Source organism: Catharus ustulatus, chromosome 3 (genome assembly GCF_009819885.2).
Source record: "Catharus ustulatus isolate bCatUst1 chromosome 3, bCatUst1.pri.v2, whole genome shotgun sequence".
Classification (NCBI taxonomy): domain Eukaryota; kingdom Metazoa; phylum Chordata; class Aves; order Passeriformes; family Turdidae; genus Catharus; species Catharus ustulatus.
In genome coordinates this window covers 8650104-8671218 of record NC_046223.1, presented here as the reverse complement: position 1 = coordinate 8671218, position 21115 = coordinate 8650104, and the positions used below count along the sequence as shown (strand labels likewise).

Genomic DNA, 21115 nt, shown 5'->3' with positions numbered 1-21115 from the left:
GAAATACTTATCTTTCTTTCTTAGCACTCTCTTCTTTCTGTGGGGATATTCTGTGCTGCTTGTTGCCTTATGGGATCTTGCACGTAAGAAACAAGTGCAGCTCTGAGGCCAAAGCTCTCTTGTTGAAAATCATGATAACTGAATAATAGGATTACAACTGAAATAAGCTTTTGACTAAAAAAAAAAAAAAACCTCAATCTTTTTTCTGTGAGAAAGCCCTGCTCATCTTCAGCACAAGTTCAGGTGCAGGAATCATATGATGTGTGCTATTTAGAAAGACAAAATATCTTGGTCTTTAATGATGTTAAACTCTCCTAAAGTAAAGTTTTGAACTCTCCTAAAGTAAAGTAGCAACAATGGCATTTTAACTCAACTGCTTTGTGTGTTTTGATTTGGAAAAATAGCAGCAGATTTAAATAGTTTTCTCAAAACTAAATTTTATGCAAAATGTATGAAATTCTTAGAATTTGCACATTGTTAGGAAGGGGAAATAGTGAGACTCTAATAAGAAATTCCATTGTGTGGATTGTTTTTGATTACTTCATTTCTATTGGAAAAAGTGTCTCTCAAACAAGGTCTTTCCTCAGGTCACTGAATTGAGTTTTAAGGTTATATAATATATTATAATATTAATTCTTGCCTCTGATGAGGATGTCCCTCAGATTTCTCTACTGTACCATTCACAGATGCAATGACTGCTCATGTGACCTAAAAGCAGCACTGAGTTTCATCCTGCTCTCTCCCAAACCACCATTCTGCATCCCTCCACGGACAGTGGAGCACAGCAGCAGTCACCAGGGAAGGGGAACATGCCTGAAGTTGTATGGAGATTGATTGTAAGAAAGCAAGGTAGTGGTTGCAAGAAAAAAACCAAATATCCTGAGTGAGAACCCATAACAATTCAAATAGGAAAGGGAGCATTGCTGTTGATTTTTAGAAACGTACGTGCTAATGTTAGAACTTGCTCTGGATGAAAAGGGCAAGAGATAAGGGAGCAAATCCCCTTGTGGGCTGTTAGATCAGTTTGGTTAGGGGAGGAAGGGAGGTGTACACGTCAGATAATTGTAGGAAGGAAAATCACAGTAGGAGTGTACAAGTGACCTGTGGTAAGGCTGTATGCATGGCTGCTCTCAGCTTTGTTTTTCCAGTTATTAGGTGTGGTATGCAGGCAGGGGAAGGTTTTTCTTAGAGGGCTCCCTCTAACCACTTACAGAGCACTCACAAATCACAGGCTCACATAAGGCTTTGTGATTTTTTTAAATGAAACTCAGCACAGGGTGGGCCAATGGCCCTGGGAAGGGTGATGGGAGATGGCAACAACTAAACAAGAAACAGGTTTCTGTTGGGATATAATATTTAATGTTTTTTAATTCATTTCTGTTTAATTTTTTTCTCATTTTGTTGTTTTTTTTATCATGTTTTTCTTTGGGTTTCTCTCTGTTTTACAGTTCTTTTGGGCTCTTCTTTTGAGGCTGTGTTTGATGCGTTGGCTTCCCATCCGCTGCTCGTAACCATCTCTGCTATGAGTTGTGAGTGAGCCATCACCATGCTTCTGGGTTTTCATTTTGGTTTGTGCTTTTGTTATATATGGAAGTCCAAATTACACCTGGTTTTCTTTTTTCCCTCATGATCTATTTGTTTTTCAGCAGGATCGTGACAGCTACCTAAATGTGATACAAGGGCCTAGAACACTTGGGATTCTACCTGAGGGGCTGGCAGATATTTGGGTGGTGCCAAACTGATTTTGTCAATTCTGTGGTTTCAGAGGCAAGGGAGGGGAGTTTTCTCATCTTACCTTTCTGTCTCCAGTTTCCTCTATTAATTTCTAACTCCCCATGGGCATAAAATACAATGCAGTCTTTAATGATTCTACAAAATATTGCTGTTTAAATCAAAAAGTCAAAATGCATATAAGAGGCGTGGATTTTGTCCCCACCAGAAGAGTTGGAGAGACATATCCCTACATCTGCCTCATGAGCCTGTCTGAAGAAGCAGAAGGTTCCTAGAGGTCACAGGGATACTTCCTTTTAGTTCAGTTAAAGCTTTCTTTCACTTTTCCTTCTTACCACGACCTTTCCAACAAGTCATTTCTATCCAGGATATATCTCCAAATGCTTTCCATAATCTGTGGCGTTTCCTCTCTCATTACTACCTTCTCTTCAAACTGTGCTAACTTTTTTCATGTTCTTACTGCTGAAAGTCGTTTTCCTGATTCCAGGAGAGATGGGTTAATGTCCTAGATGGCAGCAGGCCTACCAGGGGCAAAGGTGGTGCATCTCATGAGGTGTCTGCACAGGCTTCCAGAAAGCTGGGGAGGAACCAATGGTCATGGTCATGAGAATACCAGAGTCACAAGAAACAGCAGGAGGAAGTACTGGCATCCAAATGCAAGTTTTTAGGAAGGCAGTTGGAAACTGGGATAGTCAAAATAATTCAGTTTCCTTTTGCCAATGAGGCAAAAAGAATAATTTTAATCTCTGAATGAACATGGTGTGAGGAGCAGGGATTCACATTAATGAGGAAACATAAGCACTCCTCAAATAAAAGGGGAGTGTGCAGGAAAGACAGACTTCATGTGAATCATGAGAGAGACAGTGTTGGCACTTGAAATGATCCTGAGTGTTTGACCTGGAGAATTATGGGTGTATAAGAGCACAGTTTGGAAAATGCATCCACTTCATGCAGGATTTGTTACCTAGTTCTGTCTCTGAGGTAGTCTACATTGCTAAGGCAGTGAAAGGAACACAGAGTATAGGTTTTGGTCTGTGGTAGTGATCTAATACATTCTCCCAAGCTGAAACTCATTTTAAACCAAGCTTCTAGCACAATGCACTAGCACTGTGTAGTAAAATACTTTAGCTTTGTAGTGGATACAATAGCAGTGAAAGAAGATATAAGCTTTATAACATTTTTTTATAGTAATACTGATGTGTGAAAAAAACCAACTATGGTTTAAAATTGTATTTCATCTTGCTAGCTTATTATATATTCATAATTTTGGGGATTCAAATCAGTTGGATTATATATGACTCCATATTCTGAAGCTCCTAGCTATGGCAATTTCAATTCCGTGTCAACTGTGGACTGGTGTGGACAACAAGGATGCTTTATCCAGGCCCTTTTCCACTGCTGGCCTATGCAGTGGTGGGATGAAGTTCATTAACTGGAAGAAAATAAGTGTGTAAAGAAATCATCTGGAAAACTAATGTTTATGAATTCAGAAGAAAAGTCAATAATTCAGCTGGCTATGCAGCGTGTGCTACAACCAATGCTCAGGGAGGAGCTGTTTGTTTGGATACTATTTGTTTGGATGGAAAATGAGGTGTCTCCACAGCCTGGGAAATGCTTGATTGCAGCGACCTTGTGACTGCCTTGTGACTGGCAGGGCAGGCAAATATGGTTAAAAGAGGTGGAACCTTTATGAACAAAAGACACTGTTACATCATTAGCATCTGCCTGTTTTGTTCAAAGGACGCTAAAGGTCCTGTCAAAGCAATTGCAAAGTTTTGCTCAGTTGCAGTACTCTCCCTTCCCTGAGGTTCCACATGAGAGAGTGGAGGGAAAACCCTCTGGCTTCAGATGTGGGACTTCTCAGGAGCAGCCAGTCATGCTGGCCAATGCATGGTTAAAGGCCTGCTCCAAAATCTGAGCTTTGCATTGCTTCTGAGAGAGGAGAGGTTTGCAACCAATGCTTGCAAACTGCTTGGCATTGGTTTCAGAACAGATCTAATTAAAGACTGCACTGATAGCCTGTCTGCCAGAAATAGTAAGTATTGATCTAAAACTGTTTTTAGAGACATACTGAAGCCAGTACACGTGGTACTTGGTTCAGTATTTGCATGGACTGCAAAAATGGAATAATTTTTGTTCTGAGAACATTACAGGTTGCATGTTAGAATTGTTCATAGTACGCTCTTGTGGCTCATGAAAAGTATCCAAACACATTATCTTCCATTCATAATGGGAAAGAGGAATGTCTTCTTTCTTTTGAATGCGTGGAGCAAATTTGTGGTGATGGCTACATTCCAGTGGCCAGTATTCTGCTTTTCAGGAACTCACATGAGTGAATTCTCTGGAATTCTGAAAAATATTTTGCAGTCATTTGTCAGTGGGAATCCTGAATTGCATAGTTCTGAGAGCAGTGACGTACATGATCACAAATACAATACCTCTACTACTACCTGCTGCTAAATAAGTATCTTATAGCTGAAGCTGGTGTACAGCAAGATTAAATGCTGGATTAAGCACATGGGATATGCATATGGATTCTCTTTGGGGACTAGCATAAAAGATTCTCTTTGATTAGCATAAAAGATTTGTAAGATGGACTTGCAGCTTTTTTTTTTAGAGTCGTTATAATTTAAGAGCTGCATTGTACACCCATACAGGTGTGGTTATGTTACATGGTGTTAGTGAACTTGTTAAAAAACATTTGAAATCTAATTCTTTCTGAGAATATCGAAATTCAGAGCAACTTTGCTGTACCCAAAAGGAAGCAACTGAATTGTATATATTTAAAGTAACAAAGGGTGCTCTAGAATAAAAGTACAGAGTTTTAGGCTTAGTTCTGAAATTACAGGCACAGCTGAAAGAACAAAGCTGAATCCAGTGACCTCTGTGGGACAAGTTACTCAATTAACTCGTTATTAATATGCTCGATTTTCTGCTGGAGTAGGATCTTAATTTTGAATATGTTTAGTTCTTTGCCCAAACTTAGCCTTATGATGGAAGAAGTCTGGTCCTGAACGTGGTTTACCACAAGAATTTTGAAAGCACTGTTGTTAAGTCTTATTAACTCTGGTGCTTCTAGTTCAACTAAGAGAATTTGGTGGATGTCGTCATTTAAATGCAAGTTTTTTCAGAACGACATCTGCATTGAGTGAACTCACATGGTCTAGTTTCTTGTGGAGGCAGCAGTAGCAAGAGTTGGAACAGTTGCTCAGCCTGGCCTTCAAAGCAGAGAAAGCCTCCAGATGGGACAAATAAGTCACAGGAGGACTGCCTTTCCACACCCACTACATCAAGCCTTTTATTCCCAACAACATGAAAAAGAGAATCAGGGAAAGAGAAAATAAAAATAGGATATACTGGGAAGAATCTGGAACAAAGCAAGAACTCTAAAAGTTGGAGGTTCATAATTTGTTGAAGTCTTACAGACGATGCTGACCAGCAGTGTCAGCAAACACTTGTGGTCATCTGTCAGAGCAGGTGATTCCCATTTCCCATCCTGACCAGGTCACCTTCAGGCTTTGTTTAGCTCATGTTGCTCATGACTCAGTTTTGTACTTGTTTGCTAGTTTTTCCCTTGACCTAGAGTTCAAAAAGGAAAATCTGATCCTGCTTAATGTTCTTATCTCTATGCCTGGACTATTACTCTTCTAACACAGCTTGCCTCCCCTGTAGAGTGAGCTTTCCTAGAAACACAGAATCGGAGAACACTCTGTGTAGCCGTAGAGCACAAGAAAGCAGGAAGAGCTTTGTACTCCTTGGGTGCATACAAAATAGCAGTTTAGACAAGTTCTCAGGAGTTGGCTGCACAGGGGATTCAGTCATCCACTCTGTTTCTGAGATATTTCTCCTGTCTCCCTCCAGCCTCGCAATGTTGCTGGTTTCCGAGGAACCGTCCGCTATGCCTCCGTGAATGCACACAAAAACAGGGTGAGTATTTTGGAGTTATAAGGAGTTACCAGGAAGATAATTTCCGCCTCAGAAACCTGTTTTTGGGAGCAAAGGAGCAACAGGTGTGAGTTCTGGTTTATTATCTACAGAAGTTAGTATATCAGAAGATGTCCATTAGGTAGGTAAGGCTGTTGACTGTAAAATCAAAATTATGCTTCAGTTATTGGGTCCTCTAGTTGGCAGACTTTAAAATTGCAATTATTGCATTACCAGACACTTTTTAAGGCCAAAAGTAAACCACACTGAAGGGGAAATCTGGTTAAGTGCCAGGCTGCTTGCTGCTAGTTTCTAGCAGAACTTGGCCACGAGTTACCAAGGGCCAGATCCCCAAATCCGTTCTTCATCTGCAATTTTTAATATTAACATCAGGAGAAGAGCCACCTGATGAAAACTAAGGGGTTTTTTTCCTGTAAAGAACCATTATTTACATAGTGTCTGGCCTGTTTCATTATAAATGCTTCTAGAAGGTTCATCTAACATTCTTCTCAAAACACTCCTCTCACCTATTTCAGTAGCATTCGTTTGCAGACAGTAAACAGTAAGTTTGGACAGTACTCTCAGGCACAGAGTGTGATTCTTGGGGTGTCCTGCACAGGGCAAGGAGTTGGACTCGATGATCCTGATGAGTCACTTCCAACTCAGCATCTTCTGTGTTCTGCATTTCTGCTGCTAAGTGCCTTCCAGATGGAAACTGTCATCCCTCCTGCATTGCCTTCAGGTTTCTGGCCTTACTTAGAATGACATTGTAGGATTACTTGTGTCATATGAATAAATGTCAGGGTTTTTTAGGGAAGGAGGAAGTTATTGTCTACAAAAGGTGGAAAGTGTGATGTGGGGAGGGCAGCTGAATGCCATCATAAATTCTTTCTGTTTCTTGAGAGACACAGAGAAACCTGAGGTATAATTTTTGCAAGAGCTGAGTAGGCCCAGCTGTAGCTGGCATCAGCTGAATGTATATTTAGACACAAAAATTGCTGTATAATGCAGGCTATTTTGAGAAATCATATCCTAGACATTGGAAGTTGAGCACCAAAAATGAATTTATGTGCTTTGACAATTTCAGCCTTTATCCCCACATTTCCATTTCCCATTCACTAACGCAGGAGGAGAGTTGTATGTGGAAATGTTAACAATCTGTAAATTGTTGTGGTGTATGATGGTGAGTCTTTTGCAAACACCCTTGAGCAAATTCAAATGATATTTAGACTTAATAATAAAAAATGTTCTATATATAGCTTGGGATTTTTCTTAATCTAGGTAATTCCGTGTCCGTAATTCCGTGTCCCATTAGTAAATATGTATCTTTAGCCTTTAATTTGGCTTGTTTAATAGTTGACTGGGAAGTATGGCTTCTCTTCCTACCCTTTAAAATGAAGTAACTCATCTGGAGAGTACGCCTGGACCCCTCAGCAGTGTGGAATTTTGCTCCTCAGTCTCAATCTCTCTTTACTCCAGGAGATGGGTAGACACGATGATTTGTGGTCCCTCTTTTACATGTTGGTGGAGTTTGCTGTTGGTCAGCTTCCATGGAGAAAGATCAAAGACAAGGTAGGAAAACTGGTGTCTGTGCTTAAGAGAGGGTGCTACATTTTAATTATTACCACTCTTTATTATTCCTCCTGCAGCTCAGTGCAGCTTTTTATCTGGAGTCAAGCCAGAATCTCCTTTTCATCAGACCTTGCTGCAAGATGCTAACCTGCTTTTGTGTGTTCTGATACACAGGGTGGACTTCTCTTATTTGGAGTAATTAGACATTTTTTGTACTTGATCAAGATACTTTTTTCTTGCAAAATAAACAGTACAAGTGGAAAGACTGAACTGTCCTTCTGACAAATAAAAAGAACCTTTAAAAAGACAGGAGGGTAACACTTTGCTGTGCCAAACAAGCCAAATGGGATTTTAAATTAGAAAGTTAAACAGAATAAAGCTAAGTGTTCATGTTGTCTTGGAAATACTTTGTGCTAAAGAAAAAAATTCCTGGAAAGAAGTAGGTCACCTGAGCAGCAAGCTTCTGACTCAAGATTCCCCCCTGACCTCTGCCTGCAGTGCTCAACCTCCTTGTGCCTTGGATAGCAAACAGGAGAAGTGTGTAGACACTGTGCTGGGTCTAGGAAGAGTCTGTGTTCCAGGAATGATAAGTCTTTATAAATGTGAAGCAGTGGAAGAGATTCTTGGCTCTGAAATTTTTTTCGTTGTTGTGGTTTCTTCCCAGGAGCAGGTTGGCATGATAAAAGAAAAGTATGAACACCGAATGCTGCTAAAACACATGCCTTCAGAGTTCCACCTTTTCCTGGATCACATCGCAAGCCTAGACTACTTCACCAAGCCAGACTATCAGGTGAGAGCCTATCTTTGTTACCAGTGTGATGCATGGCATTCTAGATTGGCATTCAGATTTTTTTAACATTTCCATTAATGTATTTATATCTGGCTGAGGAATACCTTTCCTAGAACCAGGTGAAAGAGGCTGGACTGTACAGTTCTTCAAAACCTCAAAAGTTTCTTCATCTCCTTCTACCACGCTGTCCAAAATAATCCTGGACTCCACACCAGATAGTTCCTCCCAAACAACACAGAACTTTTGGCTTTGATTAAGACACAAAAATTCTGAAGTACTCCAAATGTGACAGAATTTTGGCACAGCATGCCAAGGTCTAAGTTCAACAGTGCACACCAACCCCTTTGATTTCTTGCAGACTCATATAGGCCCTGGCCATTTTCTCTTTCTTTAATATTCATCTAACATAGGGTTTTCTCCTCTCATTCAGTGTTTGCTATCAGCCTGTGTGTGAGTAACTCAGACCAACACAACAGAACTGAAGCAAATTGATTCTTTATTGCTTTTTTTAATCACAGTGGTTTTCTCTGCACATTATAGTGATGGAAACAACATTTTATAAGCAGATTGTGCGGTCTTATCTGAGTGCCTGGTCCTGTTCATAGTCCATAAATGAGTGGGAAAATGGTAGGAGGGTGTTCCAACAAGCTCTCTCCAACAGTGCCTTTGTGGTTTAGCCATGTGCATGTTGTAAAATAGAAACCACTAATATTTTTAAAATTAAAAGAAAAAGAAAAGGCAAATACTTTCTGGATCATGCAGTGGAAAAATAACATTTGCCACTAAGAGGGAGAGCTACAGAGGGATGGAATGGACTGATGAGATGCAGAGGAAGCTGGATTTGTTTGTTCTGGAGTAGAGAAGTCAAAGTTGGGATCTTATTGCTGTCTTTCACTGCCTCATGGACCGTTGTGGGGAGAAGAGGCAGCAAGGGAAATTGTTACTAAATCTAGGGGTGGTGGAAAATTCAAAGGGTGTGGGTTCTTATATACGAAACAGGTACTTAGAAAAGCTGTGGAATTTCCATCCTTAGGGATTTCCAAAGATTGGCTGGATGACAAATATGATCTGCCTTTCGATTAGCTCTGCTTTGAGCAGATGGTTGGATTAGAGACTTTCAAAGCTGCTTTTGAACCTACATGCTCCTGTATTCTATTCCGGTTTAAAATAATTGTATCCTAATGGTACTGAAAAGCTATCCTTGAGACTGAAATGGAAGGAGATGTTTCCAGATGGAATTCAGGCAGTACAAATCACAAAGAACTCTGTCACAGTATAGCATTTGACTGAAGCTGCGAATTGCCTTTTTGCCTTCAGTTTCTTGCAGGTGCAGCTTGGGCAAGAAGCCTCCAAAAGGGAACTCCCAACAAAAGTCTAGCATCTGCAGCTTGCCACCTAACACTGACTCTTACAGCTTGACTTGGAGACCTATTCCAGACAGTAAATTCTCCAAGCATCTCAGCTTCAGAGATGTCTTTATATTGATTTATCTGCATGTAGTACTCTGAAATAGTAAAAACTATACCAGAGGCCATTTGAATTTGTCACCAGTATCAGACCCAGAGAGAAATAAAGGAAATTGGGAAAGTGTACTCCTTATACTAATATATAAAGTCATGGTTTATTTAAAAATTGGAGTTGAATTTGAAGTTTTAAATTCTCTCGAGCACATGTCATGCTGAGTGGCAATTTTATGACAGTTCTGGACCCCTGAGATGATGTCTCCAAGAGAGACATACCAGAGTGTAACTGGAGACTAAAGGTGACCAGAGATCTCTACTCTCTGATGGATTGATGATACAAGTTTGCCTAAGCAGAGGAGAGGAAGATGATGGTGGAATGAAATAGACTTGAGCTGTCAGGTGATGGATCTTATACCCTGTGTTTTTGGGCTCATGGTCTCAGATGTCAGGTCTGTGCCTTTAATGCATCACTGTCAGTGTTGGTTCATGGATAGGATCAAACTTGCAACATTTTCGCAACAGGAGGATGTGGACACTAGAGCAACATTTTTGGGTTTTCTGACTCATTTGACAGCAAGAGGCATGCCTCTTCCCTGGAAAAGTGCAGATAGGATGTAGTAGAAAATATTTTGTACTACACTTGCATACAGTCCAGTTAGTAGAGGAGTAGTTTCAGGTATGGTTGAGGAGGTGGCTGGCTTCGCTCCCCAAAGATCTTTTTGCAATGAATATCAGAAAAGTAATGGTGACCTTTGCTCCTGGAAGATTATTGAAATTTAAGTGCCTTTGCCTGGGAATCCATCCTATTCCCTTAGCTAGGGCATCATGAATGGCCTTTCACTCAAGGAAAAATGATCACTTCAGCTGTTGTATGAGAGAATGGCTGTCCTGTTCACATCCTGGTATGGACGATGTGGGAAGGTAAGTTTCCTATTAGGACATCTTCCTTTAGATTCAGTTAATACCAGCTTTTGTCAGAGCAACTGGAAAAGACTCCCTGTGAACAACTAGTGCTGGTTTGAGTTCTCTCATGCTGACCAAGTGTGGTGGTTTAACTCCGTCTGGCAGCTGTTTACCAGGTAGCTGCGCACTCACTTCACCTCCTGCACAGTTGGGATGGGGAGGAAAATTTCAAAAACAAACCAACAACAAAAAAAAAAAAACCAAAAAAAAACCAAAAAACAAAACAGCAAAACAGCAAAAAAACCCCCACAGGTTCAGACAAGGACCATGCAATAATTGAAACAAGCAGAGTATAATAATCATAATTGTAATTAAGGGAAAAAATAAAAATAAAACCCAAGAAGAACAAGTGATGCAAAATATAATTGCCTGATGCCAGCCAGTCCCCAGGCAGCAATTGGTCCCTTCCACCCAACTTCCCTACTTTATATACTAGACATGACACTCTATGGAATGGGATATCCCTTTGACCAGTTTGGGTCAGCTGTCCCAGCTGTGCTCCCTCTCCGTTTCTGGTGCAGCTCCCCACCAGCAAAGCATGGGGACACTGAAAAATCCTTGAATGAGGGTAGGCACAACTGAGCAACAACAGAACATCAGTGTATTATCAACACTCTTCTGATCCAAAATGCAAAACACAGCACTGCGTCAACTGTTGGGAATAAAATGAGCTCTATTCCGGTTGAAAACAGGACAGCAAGTTGCTAAATATCTTCCATCATAGTACTACTGTTTTCCCCCTAGAAATTCTTGTAGGACTTACAAACACAAATTAGGAGCATCCCCTTATCAAAAGGGGACCCCTGCCACTGAAGAGGTGTGCCTTATATTTGTTCTTAGATACTGTGTTGTAGATTGCAGTGCAGATTAGAAACCTGAGCAAGAGCAATTTGCTATGCCCAAGGTTTGCCGCTGAAAGAGTCCAACTTCCTAGATAAGCCCCCAAGAATTCAAGGCTTGAGTGCCTGGATATTTCATAACTGTTTTGATACCTTTAATATGTGATATTTCAGGATTGATTGTGATTCCTTTCCTGAGCCTTGGCCAGGAGAAGGCATTTGACAAGATGCATCATGACAGTTTAGTGGGTAATTTGTGCCCCATTGGCTGCTTCTCTCTCGTTCTCTGGGCCTTCAGCCCAAAACATGGCATGCTACTGGATAATGTGCAATTAAGCTTTATGTACTCATGGACAGTAACATCATTAATAGAGAAACTTACTGGACCTCTTCTTTATCCCACTAGTGGTTTTGATACTCAGAGTTGTAATTGCATATTGTCTTGCCCAGCAGAAGGAAACTCACCATGGGAGGCTTGCAGTGACTGTGGAAACTTCTGATTCTTAATATTCTGACTGCAGACAGAGGATCCCTAGACAGGATCCAATAACTTTTTGCATGGTTTTCCAGGAGCAGTGGTTGTTACGGGGACTTCTGTGCAGCTTCTCTCCTTGTAAAGCTTTCACCTTTCATCAGAAGTATAAAGGTTTCAGAGAAAGCTGAGAAGACTCAGTAAGTCCATTAAATAGCTTGAGAATAATGGCAGATGAGGACACCTGTATCCTTCAGCCATGAAAAAAGACCTTGCAGGGAATACAGTAAAGGACTGTAAAATCCCTAATGGCCTGCAAAGTCAAGTGCAAGAGTTACAGAATAAGTTATAGCAGAAAGTAACAAAAGTTGTTTCAACTGAGTGGGTCATGAAGGAATTCTAAGAATAAGGCAGCTGAACATCTAATTTTATCATGTAGTTTCTTACTTCAGACTGCTTCAGTGTCAAAGGAATGGAAGGTGGCAGAAGCAGTACCAATTTTTAAATAGCTTCAGAAGATACCACTCCCTGATACTGACATGTCCATCACAAAGAATCAAAAGCTTTGATAAGACTGGGATTAGTGGACAGATGGGTGAGGACGACCTAAAGCACAGAAGCCAGTATGGTTTTTGTAAGGACATCTGTCTAGAAATCTGTGGAGTTCTTGCAAGGTGTCTTTGAATTTGTGAGGATATTAATTTCCAAAAGATACTTGACAGTAGTAATTTCCAAAGTAGCAGTCAGAAAACAAATACAATCCTAAGAATTTCCTGTGCCTTGGTCTGACTGACAGCCAACTCTGGGAATTCTGTTAATCAAATGTAGTATTACCATTGGAGTCTGCACCTATTCCAGGATTCTGGATCACAAAAAGGAGGAAAAAGATGACTCATCTGAAAGCTGCAAGCAGGCATTTTGCTGTAGTTTGGTGGAAGGTAGTAGGAAATGGCAAGCTTTCCTGTCCTTCTGATCATACTGATAAACAGAACTGGAATATAATTGCAAATAGGATGTTTGCTCATGCTAAATTTTATTCATATAAAATGTGTTGATTCATACCATAAGCTAATGTATTTGCCATCACATTGTCTCTCCCTATAGAGGAGAACTGACAGGCTGAATTCTGTCAGTTCTGAATTATTTAGCTAAATAATTTTATTAGAAAGATACGACCTCACGGCTCTGTTGACCTACAGCATCTAGTTTCCTTTTGACAGCAGAACATCAGATTTCTCTGCTAATGCATTGATGCATGGAGAACTATTGACAGTAGTTTCATTCTCTCCTAGAGGATAACAGTTCTTAGAAAAGCAACAAGCATAAAGCACATCAGCACGAGCATTTGTACCTGCCATCTTGTAAAGAAAATTGTATTATCCTTTTTAAAATTTTATTTTCTTAGGCAACCAAGTGTGTACAGGCCACGTTGTGTACATTAAGCACAACGTGGAGCTCCTGACTAAGCCCTATTTCAGCTAGACACTGCAATGAGTCTGCATCTTAGGACTGCCTTTTCCTGTTCTGTTTATGTCTTCTGGCAGCCCTTGAACTCTGCATATCAAATGCACTGTTCTGCATAATGTGCTGTCTAATCCAGAGGAAAGTGAATTGAAGTTATGGATTTAGAATTGGAGTAACAAACTAACTGTAAGATTTCATTAAATCCGTGTCAAAATGTTGCATGCATTTCTTTTGTAGGTTTGAAGAAATTTCACCTATGAAGCCAAAATCAACCTGAGAAACAACTGTTGCAATTTAATAAGTTTTACTTTCATTTCTTTCATAGGCAAACTGGAGATTATAAAATGCACTTGGTCCTCGTGCACATATTTCAGATTTTTGGTGAGAACCGCTCTCACCTACTTACCAGAAATTGTTCTTGTAAATCTATTCCAGCTAATTATGTCGGTTTTCGAGAACAGCATGAAAGAAAGGGGCATCACCGAGAATGAAGCCTTTGACTGGGAGAAGGCTGGTACAGATATCTTGTTGTCCACTAGCACCTCAACTCCACCACAGCAGAACACCAGGCAGACAGCAGCCATGTTTGGGTGAGTGTTGTAGTTGTGCGTGTCAAACAAGCTCAGTTCTTTTTTTTAAGATTTCAAGACCATTATGATTCGGGGAAGTTGGAGGAGCATGGCAGGCACCACTAGATCTGACTTTTTTAGTATTAGTTTATGTCTGTGGTGTGGATAGTGAGCTGAGTACAGCTGAGTCCATGCGCTGCTCACACCTCCAGCACAGCTCCTCAGCCTGTTTACAATGTGTTTCATGTGCTGCTGCAGAGGTACACAGAGACTGATTCTCAGAGGTACAGATGAGATCAAAGAAAAAAGGCTTGATGTGATCAGGTTCACTTGTCTGTCTTGGTGCTTTTGGGGGGCTCACATTAGGGGATAACAATAATCCCTAGTAAGGTTATGGAAGATAAAAACTATAAGGCCTGGTAAGCCTCATTTGCTCATGCAAAAGGAGAGGTTTCTTCACAGCTCAATATGGTGTGATGGGCACTTGTGAAGAAGTTTTCAGCGTGAATATCAAGGTTCCAAGATGCTTTCGCTGATCCATCCCACTGTCTTTGTTACTTTCATTGCATGAAATCTTCCTGTTCTGATTCAGGATGTCGTACCTGGGACTACCTGTTTTCCAGCTTAGTAATATCCTAAAATCTGCTAAAGAATTCCTGTGGGGCGTGTGATAGGCTTCCTTCTTCATATACTGATAATTTTTTACCTTTCTTCTTGTCTCTTTTTTAGGGTGGTTAATGTCACTCCGGTACCCGGGGACCTGCTCCGTGAGAACACTGAGGATGTCCTACAGGGTGAACATTTGAGTGATCAAGAGAATGCTCCTCCCATCCTGTCAGGTCGGCCAGTGGAAGGTCTTGGTCAGGCTCCAAACACGCCTTTCAATGAGGGTGAAGTTTGGGAAGAGACAGATGTGAATCGCAACAAACTCAGGATCAGCATCAGCAAAGTAAAGAACATTTCCTTGTCTCCTGTGACTGTTGGATGTAGGGCAATGGTTTCATAGACTGCTAGAAGCCACTCAGATCCACTGAGGTGGCATCCTATGTAGTAAGCTCAAAAGGCATTGAAGGCAAGAGGAAATTACAAACAATTTTTTTTTCACAGAGTAAAATCTATTGGGATTAATTTAGGCCTTTATGCAAGTGACATTTTGGGGGCCAGTAATGCTAAAGTGAATCTTTCTTGCCATCGTATCATTATCTAGGACTTTGATACTTCAAGAAAGGAAATTCTAGTCTTTGCATGGCTGATACAATATCAGAAATGTCCCAGGCTTGGAAGTTAAAAACCAAAATTTTGTGTCCCAACCTTTTGGGCAAATAAATGTAATCAGAGTATCTCCATAAGCTGTATTTTTCTTGAATCATCACTCATTTTTCTCTTCCTTTTTTAACTTTCCTTTTTAAGGGTAGGGAAATCTAGGAGGAACATCTAACAATGGTTTCACCCCTGTGAAGTGTGAGAGGCTTAGTATTCTCATACTTCTGCATTCCAAGATCATTTTAAGCTTTTTTAGCTTACATAAAATGTATACTTCAGTTGATTTTCCTCATAATCTCGAAGGTGTTTCTCAGTCCTTTCTTGTAAATGTTATCTAATTTCGTGGAGGCATCTCCAGTGAAGGTTGAGTCCATGATAAATGTCAAGTGAGAATCTGTCAGTTAGTTTATTAATCAGGTTAATTTACATATTGCAAGTAATTTGATATTAGTGGAAGGTCATCAGATACAGAAATTATTAGCAGAGAAATGTTTGTCAGACTTAAAATGTTGTCAGGGCATATCAGATTCACATCACAAACCTGTCTTTAATGGACATTTAAGTGTCATGGCATGTTAAGTCTGTTAGTCTTCTGGGGCTGACCAGAATTCAGACCTCTTCTGACCACATTCACTTCTATTGGTACAAAGTTACTCCTTATTTCAACAATGTAGGTATCTCCACTATCCTTAGTCTTTTTAGAAAACATTGTACATGGACAAGAAATAATCTAATCTAATTTTCTTTAAATTCTCCAATGCAAATAATTCAGATCAATGTGTTATCTGTATGGAACACTAGCAGGGACATGCCCCAACACTGAGAAATTATGAACCAAGTTCAAATTGCTTCTTTATTTCTCAAGGGTAACTCTCCATTCCCAGAATTTTTCATTTGAAGGTATATAGAATAAGAGAAGCCTGATAGAGAGGGACAGTTCTATTCATACAACTTTTTTTTTTTTAAGAGTTTTACAGAAAAATCCTAGCAAATTCTGTGTGTTTTACTTTGTATTTCTACCACCAGGTGCCTTGATGCTCTTCAGTCAGACTTTGCACAGGGGAGTCCTTTCTGCGTGCTAGCTGTGTGTCATGTCTTAGGTACCTCATTCACAAGCCCTGTCATAAAAGCAGCTAAAGGCAGGAGAGGCTTCTAGAAGCTCCACAGCACAGCCAGGTGACTCCTGTGCCAGGCACTGTGCTGTTTATTGTCAGGTTGCTGCCAAGGGAGCTTAGGGCGTTACTCAGCGTGGCACTTCAGCTCTGGCAGGTTCTGTAGCTACACAGCAGTCTGTGCAGCAAAGCCCCGGGTAGCAAGCTCTCCAAAGCTGAAGTCCTTGCTCTCTGTGAGGATTATCTTTGGTTTGACTCTTGCCTGTCCTTTTGCTTTGCCTGACTTATTATCTTTAGTCTGACTGTTCTCTGAGAAAGGATCAGTTTTTATTTAAGTAACAGTCAGCACATGGAGAAAAGAAGGATGCTTCTGATTTGATCCCTAAGGGCACAGCTTTACCTCTGCTTGTAATCTGAGGCATCAGAACCACAAGGGCACTGGTGTGTTTAAACACCCTTCTGCTATTCACAGCATCACATCCTTCATCTTCCAGAATTAACTGGCTCTCCCTGTCTTGCTCTTTGTATTTAGGGGATGAGTGGAGCTTGCCATGTTTTTTTTCCCTAATAAATGTCTAAGATGATCCTTACTTCTCTATGTAGACAATTCAGATCTCTTTCTGTCCCAGTTCTCCCATTTCTGTGTTAAGGATAGGGCTTACTGTCATTCTTCTCCCACACCATCCCCCAGTTCTCTGCTCTTGAATCTTACTGAGTTGATGCTATCCAGCAGTTACATCAGCACATTGCTCCGTTCACAAACACATTTGACCTTTGCTTGTTGCTAACCTCCTGGCCATGACTGGATTACAGATTAAATCATTATCATCTATTCTGCTTTTCCTCTGATGCTTGAAGGTTCTCCTCTACCCTCCCTAGCTGCAAAGGCTCTTTAGTTATGCATTCCGACTCCAGCTTGGGTGGTTTAGGTCTGCTAATTTATGGGCACTGACTGGCTTGCCACGTACAGATTGTATGCACAGAGGCAACTGTCTGGATCAGCAGCATTTTACTGAGATGCTGCTTGTGTTCAGACCCTTTGGCATTAATAGAGGACAAGGGAATGTAGGGCAGGGAAGGGCAAGCATTCTCCATACAGATCCCCACACAGAGGCAGTGTGTAGCAGCTGATGCTGCATGGCTGGCGACACAGCTGTGTTGAATGCAAATTCCTGTGTAAATGCTGCTGTGGCCCTTGGACCATTCTGCCTCTGCTTGTGCCTCTCTCTTCTGAGGAAAATCAGCACTGTTGGAAGGCAGAGGGCAGCTGTGTTGGTCACCTACTTTATCTACCGGTAAATTTTAAAAAAATCAAATTTAATAAAGCAAAATGAAAGAGGAAATGAGGAATTATGGTGTCCATGAGCATGCTCAGCTCCCCGCATGACCTTAGCTCTGTGGAAGGCTCTTACAGATATGGTGGTTGAGTGGATGTCATGGAAAACTTTGTTTAAAAGACTGAGATTTGAACAAACAAACAAAAGCACAAGCACCAAAACCCAGACCACCCTGGTAATTAGGAGATGCCTTCGTCAGACTGTATGTAAAAGTTTGTTTTACCACATTGCAATGTAATGCATGATCCCTGCTTAATTGAATGCTGACAAACAAGGCTCTTAGACATCTTGGATAAGCACTCAGGGTTTGTGTATGCAGTAGGTTAACCCATGAGAACTCCTTTGGATCAGCACTCAGGGTATTTGAAGTCCATAGGCCACCTTGTAAAGATGTTTAAATATTTGAATCGATTTTAAATTCATACCTTATTTTAATACCAGCTGATTGCCAGGGCACAACCTGACCCTGTGTCCCTTCTGACATCGCTTGTGTGGATTGTGAAAATGCAGCTGAGAGTTTATCTGGGAGAAAGTCCAGAGCAACAGTGAAGGATGGAAATCAACGTCTTTGGCCAGATCTTGAAGTTCTTTGTGTTTACCCTCTGCAGACTCAGTGCATGGTGGAAGAGGAGCAGAGAAACGGGGTGTGCCCCAGTTCCCCTGTCCGAGTGCCTCCAGAGTCCCCGACCGCACAAGTGCGCTCCCTCCGCTACCGTCGCGTCAACAGCCCCGAGTCAGAGCGGCTCTCCACGGCTGATGGAAAAGCAGATCCACATGAAAGAAGGTTTGTTCACCCTCTGTAGCCTCCTGCTGAGTCCAGCAGAGTCTTGAGGATTGGCTGTTGAGACCAACCTAATCATTAGCTCAGCAGCCAATGCTCACAACTTTATCTACATTGACTTTTGGTTCACCGCCTTTTCTACTTCCCCTTTCTTTGTCAAAAATTTTGATGTCTCACACATGGAAGGCTTTCCCCAGAAGAATTGGCAAGGCTTTTGGATGATCCTTGTTGAAAACACACTGCAGTTGTCCTAAAATCTGGGCAGCAAGTGCTCTGGTCAGCAAGCTGCTGGCCTCTGAGATAGTCAGAGAAGCAAAGCAAGCAGCAGATGCGGGTCAAATGAGAAACATTGATTAGAACATGTTTGAGTTTGTTTCTTTTTTCCCACAAACCAGTAGAAGTTAACAAAGGGGAAAGGTGTTATTGGGGGAAAATGGTTATCATCCTGTCAGCAGGGAAAAAGAGATGCTGAATTGGCTGTCATACTTAAGCACATCTTCATGCCTTGTAGGTTCTAAAGAAATATTTTTGTTTAAGCCTTTCTGATGTGTACCAAGAAATGAGTGAGAAGACCTATACAGGCTTTTTCTTATGATCCCTGTTGTTAACCACAAACCTGATGTGTTTTAAAAGCTGCTTGTTGTGTCCGTAGGTCCCGAATGGATATCCCTGGCTCTCCGTCACGGCTCGTGTGCTCCTCGCAGCCAGCCCAGATGCTGTCCATCGATACTGGCCAGGCAGACCGGCAGGCGAGCGGCAGGATGGACGTGTCCGCCTCTGTGGAGCACGAGGCCCTCAGCAACGCCTTCCGCTCTGTGCCGCTCGCTGAGGAGGAGGACTTTGACAGCAAGGAGTGGGTTATCATTGACAAGGAGACAGAGCTGAAGGACTTCCACCCCGGTGCTGAGCCAAGCACCTCTGGAACCACAGATGAGGAGCCTGAGGAGCTGAGGCCTATTGAAGATGGGGAAGAGAGAAGGCGCCTGGGGGCAGATGCTGCAGTGAGGCCGAAGACTCACGATGGGCGAAGCCGGGGTATGCTGCCTGTGACTGAGGAGGACAGTTCCCATAGACACGAAGGACCTTCTCAAACAGTGTCTGACAGTAGACATGAACAGCAGACAGGAAGTCCAGCCCACTCCCCTTTACATTCAGCACCAGCTCTCCGACAAAGGAGACGAGAATCTGAACCTACTGGTCCTCAGAGACAGGTAAGGTCCCTGGGTCTGTACCTTGTTGCCTAGCATAGCATCATCTTAGGAAACCTCAACTGTGCTGGAGAAGTCTTTGATTCTAAGCATGAATGCTCTTGTAAAAGTCTTCTGACAGTGCTGGCAAATGTTGTGGACACCTTAGAAGTGCTCCCAAAAGCCAGTGATGTCCTTCTAAGGACACACTGTTATGAAGATTTTTCAGCCATTTTGGTGCAGGGACAAGAGGAGAGCACAGTTGTGATTCTGGGTATCTCTAGTCACTCCTTTTATGCTCTCCCGCAGTTTTGTTTGTAACTTAGTTGTATGGAGGTTGTTAGCAAATCTTCTCCACATAGTTTGTCAGCAGCAACAGGAGTGTACAGCAAGAGAATGCCCTCTAATCTAATCACACAGCACTTCTGCACAGGTCCACAGCAATGCAAATCATAAAATAACTCTCTGAAACTAATCTTTCTTCTAAACACCTAATAAAAAGCTCAGAGTAGCCAGCACATACATCTCATCAACCTTACTTCAACAAGAGGCATTGCTGTTACCATGTATTTACTCACAGAAATGTTCTTTAGCTATTGTGTTTTTTCCATGTAGTTGTAGAGGGCTTTGTTCTTTCAGTTTTGCTTTTTCCCTGTGGTCCTCTGATGGTATAAAGCAGTTCAGTTTTTAGTGGGAGGTGATTTATTAGATTAGCTGGAAAAATATGATACGCTAGGGACAGAGTTCCTGTCATATCTAATCTTCATTTACAAGAAGAAGGCTGACCCAGAGTGTTCAGTACAAGAGGCAATCAGATTGTTCCCCTAAGAGCCTTTTGTGCTTATATGTTGATGAAAATCTCTCATGCACATGGGATCCATAAGCACAGCAAAACGCAGGCAAGTTTTGGGTCATGTACACTGTGATACCCTCCTATGACAGACATTTGTGCAGTCTGCTTGTTCCTGTCTGGAAGATGGCAATTTCATTTCTGCTTCCCTCTTGAATTTATTCTCCAAGGAAGTGTTCCCTGGACTGGAGCATGTTAAAAGAACATCCTTTTGTTCAGGTCTTGCCCAGATTCTTCTCTTCTCTGGATCCCTGAGAGGTACAAGAAGAAAACCATGAATGAGACAAGAATCTATGTAAAAGGAATCAAAGCACATCTTTGCAAATCAGCTGGCAAAGTGTTCTTTGCTAGGGTGTATGAGGCTGCAGCATTTACAGGAAGGAGAGAAATGCTGATAGCAGGCACGAGTGGGGCTGACCTGCTGAGCATGGAACAGAAGCAGCACATGCTTCTCATAGGGACTGCATTCCAGTTGCAAGGTTCCTAGGTAGATGTGTTTGCTGTATAAAGCCAATATGTTGAATACCCCAGGAATCTAGAAATTGCTAAGGCAAGATTGGCAGAGTTCAAAGGGTCTGTGTCTGAATTTGCTATGGTCTGTACACTTTGGGGGTTGGTCAGTGCAAGATGCAATGAACATGGTAAGAGCCAGCTGATAAGAACCAGCCGTAAACAACAGCAGGGACACTTCGCTGACATTTAGTGTGGCTAAAGGAGGCTGGAGTGGCCTTCTTGACCAGAGCACATACAGCCCTATGTGAAATGACTGGGGGAGTTGGATATGGTGCAGCACAAAGA

At 41.6% G+C, this 21115-nt stretch overlaps 1 protein-coding gene across 4 annotated transcripts in view; it reads left to right on the top strand.

Annotated features, from left to right (window-relative positions):
* Window positions 1-21115, top strand: part of TTBK1 (tau tubulin kinase 1) — a 107615-nt gene that overhangs the window by 52109 nt on the left and 34391 nt on the right. For 3 of the 4 annotated variants that reach the window (XM_033055862.1, XM_033055863.1, XM_033055864.2), the window contains 7 exons: window positions 5593-5658; window positions 7135-7227; window positions 7892-8017; window positions 13654-13808; window positions 14517-14736; window positions 18108-18283; window positions 18933-19491. In XM_033055862.1, the coding sequence (XP_032911753.1) occupies window positions 5593-5658; window positions 7135-7227; window positions 7892-8017; window positions 13654-13808; window positions 14517-14736; window positions 18108-18283; window positions 18933-19491 (1395 nt within the window). Of the gene's footprint in view, window positions 1-725; window positions 850-1448; window positions 1530-5592; window positions 5659-7134; window positions 7228-7891; window positions 8018-13653; window positions 13809-14516; window positions 14737-18107; window positions 18284-18932; window positions 19492-21115 lie in introns of those variants that run through there. The other variant, XM_033055865.2, reaches the window with a different exon arrangement.